Source organism: Dipodomys ordii, unplaced genomic scaffold (assembly GCF_000151885.1).
Source record: "Dipodomys ordii isolate 6190 unplaced genomic scaffold, Dord_2.0 Scaffold4, whole genome shotgun sequence".
Lineage (NCBI taxonomy): Eukaryota > Metazoa > Chordata > Mammalia > Rodentia > Heteromyidae > Dipodomys > Dipodomys ordii.
The window spans coordinates 9,787,954-9,794,436 of record NW_012267220.1 but is presented as its reverse complement, the minus strand read 5'-3'; the positions used below and the strand labels follow the sequence as shown (position 1 = coordinate 9,794,436).

General features: G+C 42.9%; 1 protein-coding gene across 1 annotated transcript in view; it reads left to right on the top strand.

Moving 5' to 3' along the window:
- Positions 1-110: 110 nt before the first annotated feature.
- Vegfc (vascular endothelial growth factor C) overlaps positions 111-6,483 on the top strand; it is a 95,092-nt gene continuing 88,719 nt past the window's right edge. Inside the window, exon 1 of the mRNA XM_013024520.1 lies at positions 111-527. Coding sequence (XP_012879974.1) covers positions 381-527 — 147 coding nt within the window. The 5' untranslated portion in view covers positions 111-380. The remainder of the gene's footprint in view (positions 528-6,483) is intronic.

Below are 6,483 nucleotides of genomic sequence, written 5' to 3'. Positions count from 1 at the left end.
CCGGCCACGCCGCCACCGCTGCCGCTGGCCCGGCTCCTTTCACTTCGCGGAAGGGGAGGGCGGAGGGGGACTCGGGCTGCGGGGACTCGTCGGGGAGCGGGGCCGGCCGGCTTCCCGCGAGGCTCGCTACCTGACGCCCGCTCGCGCCTCCCCCCGGGTCCCGCCGGCCACGAAGACGGAGCTTTGCCAAAGTTGGGAAGCCGTCTCCGCGCTCCCGCCGCCTCCCGCTCGCCCAGGGGGGCGAGGGGGCGCCCCCGGGAGGAGACCCCCGGGGGGGTGGGGAAGGGAACCTCCAACCTCGCCGGGTCGGCCACGCCCCCCCGCCCTGCCCCCGCCAGCCCACCGGCCGCCCCACTCATTCCCCGGGCCCGGCGTCCACCATGCACTTGCTGGGCTTCTTGTCCCTGGCGTGTTCGCTGCTCGCTGCTGCGCTGCTGCCCGGTCCGCGCCAGGCGCCCGCCGCCGCCGCCGCCTGGGAGTCGGGACTTGGCTATTCCGACGCGGAGCCCGACGCAGGCGAGGTCAAGGTAGGTGCTGGCACCCCCTGCGGATCGGATCGGAGGGGACCCCCCCTCCCCGGCCAGGGCCACGCCGCACGAGCGACTGTGGTGTGCGGGGTGCCTGGGCACCGGCGCGGAGCGAGCGGAGGGTTTGGATTCCCCGTGCGCCCTGGATTCAGAGGCAGGGCAGAAAAGTGGTTTCTTCTTTTCTGTTAGTGGGAAGTTGTGACTAGATGGCCAGTTACACGGATGAGAAGTGACACGGGAGCGAAGCGAGTGACACTGTGTCTGGTGGTTGAGATCCCGCGATGGCTTTCAGAGTGGCCTGGGGTGGGGTGGGGGGGGGGTCAAGGGCGCCCTGAAGCCGGCTCTGGAGATCTCTCCATGCTGATCCAGAAAACAAATGCTCGCGTTTCTTTCTTTCTTTTTTTTTCCTTTTTGGCTGGTTTCTGGGGTCTCAAATGGTTTCTGGGACCACAGGGATGTTGAGTCAACAGAGACTCTTTCCTGGGGTGTTCAGGCTGTGTGAGCACCTGGAGCTGGGCGCTGTTTGAGCCAAAGCTTAGGGAATCTCGTCACTGGGTTTGAGGGTTTTCTGGTTGGTCACGCATAAGCTCTAACTGGAGAATTACAGTCATTTAACTCACTATCAACCCGGGACTTTTATTTTTCAACGTTGTGAACTCAGCATTTGTAAACTCTGGTAAAATGAATAGTGACAATGAAAGCAAAAAAGCCCTCAGGCATCCTTTTTCCAATTTGGATTGCTTTTGGTTTTCAAATCTGAGGTGTGTAATTATTTTGCATAAAAACATGGTGTTAAGATGCTTTTGAAGACTTTTGGATTTTCAAAAGGAGTTCTCTGTCCTATCTTTGTTGCTTCTCATCTGACATAGCAATGCATAGTTGATTTCCAAACTCCTGAAGTTTTATATTAACACACGATGAAGTCTCTGAGTTTAGATACTTGCGTACCCCTGGCTGGAACCAGACTACAGGGGTTTATTTAACTGGTGGAAAAAGTGGCAAAGTGCCAAAGTGTGTGTGTGTGTGTGTGTGTGTGTGTGCGCGCGCGCGCGCGCGTGACACTTGGCTTTCCGTTGACTTTACTGATGAACATATACCGAATGTGTAGAAGTCAATGGCCCTCCTAGTTTCATTTGGGGGATGCACTTTAAACCTTTAAGTTAAATTTAGGGAAAATTTAAAATATAGGGATCTGTAGCTCAATATAGGGAGTTGAGAGGGAAGAAAAAAAAGCCTTTTGAGTAAAAACAAATTCCAAAAATCAGTGCGTTATGAGAATTGTAACTTTTTTTGGGGGGGTGGTCCGGTCGTGGGGCCTGAATTCTGGGCCTGGCCGCTGTCCCTCAGCTCTACCACTGGATCCACAGCGCCACTTCTGGCTTTTTTTTTCTGCTTATGTGGTGCTGAGGAATCGAACCCAGGGCCTAATGCAGGCAAGGCAAGGGCTCTACAACTGAGTCACCTTCCCAGCCCGGAGAATTGTAACTTTTTAAAGACAAATATGTGGGTATAACTGTAGTGATGAGGATCTCCTTATGTCCTTAAATAGCATAGCAGTATAGTGTTGGGCCCAATAATACTTGCTGTAATTTGAGTCCTTATGCTATACTCATTCACTTTTTGTTTCTGCAGTCAAGCTAGCATGACTTAGTAAGACAAGCTAGTATGACCTGAGTATGACTTAGTAAGGCAACACTGCTCCATTGCCTGGTGGTAACTGACTTGGCACTTACCAATAATCAATGTGGATATTAAGTAAGTCAATAATAATCAACCAGTAAATAAAATAATAAAATAAAATCAATAATAAAATTCAATAAAATAATAAAAATAAAATCAACAATAATAATCAATGTGGATATTAAGTAAAAAGAATTTCCTGATAAGTCTATCATGGATCCACTCCTAGGTCATTCCTGAAGGGATGTACCTCTGAAGTGTGTGTGTCTGGGGGGGTAGCTATGAGATTGGACCAAAAAAAGTTTAACAGTTGTCTTCATTACTGATGTCATCAAGTTTTATCTTTGCCATGCCAATTTTGCAAATGTTGTTTTCGAAATTTAACTGTCTACTATATGCTATATATTGATTATGGGTTGATGCTCTGTAGATGATCCTAGTCCCCCCTCCATATCTTGAAACATTACTTACATTTCTGAGTTCCATAGACTACAAGAGTGTACTATTGTCAGAGTAAATGTCTCCAGTGAGTAGAACTTTAATAGTCCTCAATAAAATCACTTTGTCTCTCCCTAGTGGTCTATACAAGCACTTCATTTAAATGTAGTAATGGAGAACTGGGAGGAACCAATGACTGATCTTTTTTAAGGGTCATATTTTTACTCCTTAAAAATTGTGAAATAGCTCATATGCTATAAAACACGATTGGCCATCCAATGCTTCTTGTGGCCTTAGAGCCATTCAGATAACATTGGAGCAGAAATCATAGAGTGATCCAATAATTTGCAAAATGAGTTTTAGTAGAGACTCCTCTGGAAAGTTGGAGTTGAAGAGTTTGATCTTCAGTGAAAACCTGGTTGTGACCAAAAAATTAAATGAAAGAATTACTTCAAATGAAGTATAAATATGGAACTTTTTATTCTTATAAGTATCTAGACTGACAGTATTAATACCAAGATCCTTATTTATATATATATTAGATTTCACTACATTGGATTTTCTTTATAATCAATAATTCTGTGTACTTTTCTACATGTTTTATTTAGTTTCAATTTAACCACTAGCAGAATTTCTTAAAAAACTACATGTGCCAAGTATATACGAGTTGTCTAGATGGCTTTAATTTTTTCCCCCTACTCTGAGACCACACAGATCTTTGGCCTTGGATCTAAGGTTTAAAGATTAAACGTATATTTAGTAGACATTTAAATTAGCATCCTAAGTTCTCCTATGTAATAAAAATATAAGATACAGTGATCTAAAAGCTAATCTTTTTTGTTTTTATCATTTGACATAATTGTTTAATTTGTGAAGTAATCTAGTATGCATGGGGCATCTTGAAACTGTACTGATTTTCCTCTCTTCAAGATCACATCGTGGGTGGAAAACTAATGATTTATGAATAGGAATACTCTGAGACTTAATTACTCTGTTGGTATGGAATTGGTATTGATGTGCTGATTTCTGGAATTTGAGTGAGAAACGTCTGCATGTGGATATTTTTTTTTCTTTGAGCTGGAAACCTTGTTGTGGGAGCAGAGTTGTTGTATTGGATGTGAGTTCCACATGAGATGAATTCATCAAAACCAGAGGTCTGATTGTTCTCCCAGATAAAGTGACAAGACAAGCAGAAAAATAGACATTGGGAAGAGTTACGTGGAATAACAGCGAATTACTACCTTAAGTTTAGAGAGATCATTGGAATGCTGTTGCTCATAGACTGAGAAAGTTTAAGAAGGCTAAATGTCATTTTGTCATGGAGGGTCATGGAGGGTGATTCATAATCTGAGCTGTTGAATCACATAGGTAATAAAGAGAGTATTGAGATCATGAATGGGATTGATTAGAAGTCAGAAGGACTTTTATTGGGCTGGAGTCTAATTAAGAAGCAACAAAGATGTGGCTTAGTGGTAGAGTACTTGCCTACCATGCATGAAGTCCCCGGTTTCATTCCTCAGTCTCACATGAACAGAAAAGGCTGGAAGTGGCGCTGTGGCTCATGTGGTAGAGTGCTAGCCTTGAGTGAAAAGAAGCTCAGGGAAAGTGTCTGGGTCCCGAGTTCAAGCCTCAGGACTGGCAAAAAGAAGAGGAGGAGGGGGAGGAGGGGGAGGAGGGGGAGGAGGAGGAGAAGGAAGAGGAAGCAGCAACAGGAACAGTGTAGATGGGAAGCAATGAATAGCCCTGAGAGTGCTGTCAGTGGAACAGATGAAGGAGCTGGAGCTGTTACAATAGGAATCCATGGATGAAGATTAACCTGAGTTAATGGAGTGGGAGAGAGTTACCCTGGTTTACCCAGAGAAAGATGTTGGTTGTAGTTATTTGAAAGATTACGGTATTTCAGAGACAATAATGGATGTTAATGGCTCATCATAATACTCATTCCATGGATCACTTAACCTTTGGCTAGACATAGGACATTATTTGAAAAGCAAAATTAAGCTTTACAAATTTACATCCTATTAAAAAATGAGGACATAAACTGTATAAAATACTTTATGTATTTGAATATTTGACAGGTGTTACTGTAATCCACATGAAACAATTAAAAGTGTCCAAATACATCTTATTCAGATAAAATAGGCACCACAAATATAACTGTAATGTTTAATCATTTATTTGTAGCTTTCTCTGCGTTTTATATTGGAGTTCCTATATTTCTTGGTATGACTCGCCCTGCCCCCATTCCAAACTCACCCTCTCAGTCTTGGCTATGATGTTCAAGATTAGGAAAGGAAGCTTTTAGATCCCTTCACTTTAACCTGCATCAATTTATGTTAGAAGTTCAGAGTTTGACTTCCACAAATCCCCTTTCTGAGGAGAGCAAGAGTTTGCATAACCACAGACTTACATCCTTGTCCTCCTTTCCTGAGTTATCTGGTTCTCCTACTTATTTTTTTTAAGAGCATGTAATAATTTTTCTCAGCTTTTGTTTTTGTCCTTGTCAACTTCTTTCCTTAATTCCTGAAATTACTCTGAGTGATACTGACTATTTATGGATTTGGACATAAAATGTTCAATTTACCTTCCAGTTTGCTTGCCACTTCTTTATATTTACTGTATTTATTTCTTAAAGTTATTGATCTTTTTTTCAGGGAAGGATGTAGGTCTGGGTGTGAAGTCCTGGTTTCAAGTTTGGTAGGCAAGTGCTCTATCACTTCGGTCATCCCTCTAGCCCTTCACGCTTTACTTATTTAACAATAATTCTAACACTTCTGCCTTGACTATCCTGGAGCCTCCTACCTCTTTTTCCTGTCTACCTGGGAGCTTAATTTACCATACCTGACATGTTCCTTGAGATAGGTCGTAATTAACAAAAGTTTTTGTGGTCTGAACGTAAACAATGGTGTAGCTATCTTCATCTCCCAAGTAGCTAGGATTACAGGCATAAACCACTTAGAACTTGATTTCTTGATGCGTAGCCATTTGTTCATGAGACAGCATCAAACTGCTTTATGAGGCAGACAATTACTGACTGAACTCAAAGGCAATTTTTAAAAATGACCCATGGGTCTCTATTCTTGTCCTTTTAAGTTGAGTTAAGGTGGTAATTTAGGGAAATCTTCTGGATTTCCAGTTCAGGACACTTGAGAGAAAGGTCTTGGTTTCCCAGTTTTCAATGTGAGATTGACTGGGAAGCTTTTCTTAGCTCATTATCATTTTGGCGGGGGAGGGGGGGGACAGGAGCTAGGTGCTTGGGATGAGGTCTTTCTGTAGCTACAGCTCTGCTTTTGCCACTGGCAACTCCAGATGCCATGAAGGTTCGGCTCCTCTTCCATTTTTCCCTCTGCATATGGTTTCACAATAATCTGTGTCATCTTAAGTACCTGTGGGTGTCCTGCACTCTGCCAGAGTGTTGGGACTTTATTTTATTTTGGCTTTCAAAGCAGCAGATGGATGTTGCATATTAAGATGTTACATTAAAGCTGAGGTACTTAAGATTTAAATGAATTAAATAGGAACAAAAATTGTGGGTTTTTTTTTGACTTTTGAAACATGTTCTAGGAAAAACGTAGGAATGGGTTTGACTCTTTGGGGTTGATGAAAGACTGCACAATCCCTTCTTCTAGAATCTTCCATTCTCCTCTTGCACAATGGAGCAGTGTGCAAGAAAGCACAGAGAAGTATATTACTTTGCAGTTAAGCCAACTTTTTACATTTATTGAGGTCCTAATTCCCCATAATGGGATGAATTGAAATGAACATGAACTTTTCTTGTAAGCACTAAAGATAAAGCGAAGTAAAGTCCCTTTGAGTAAAAGATAGCTTACAAATGTCC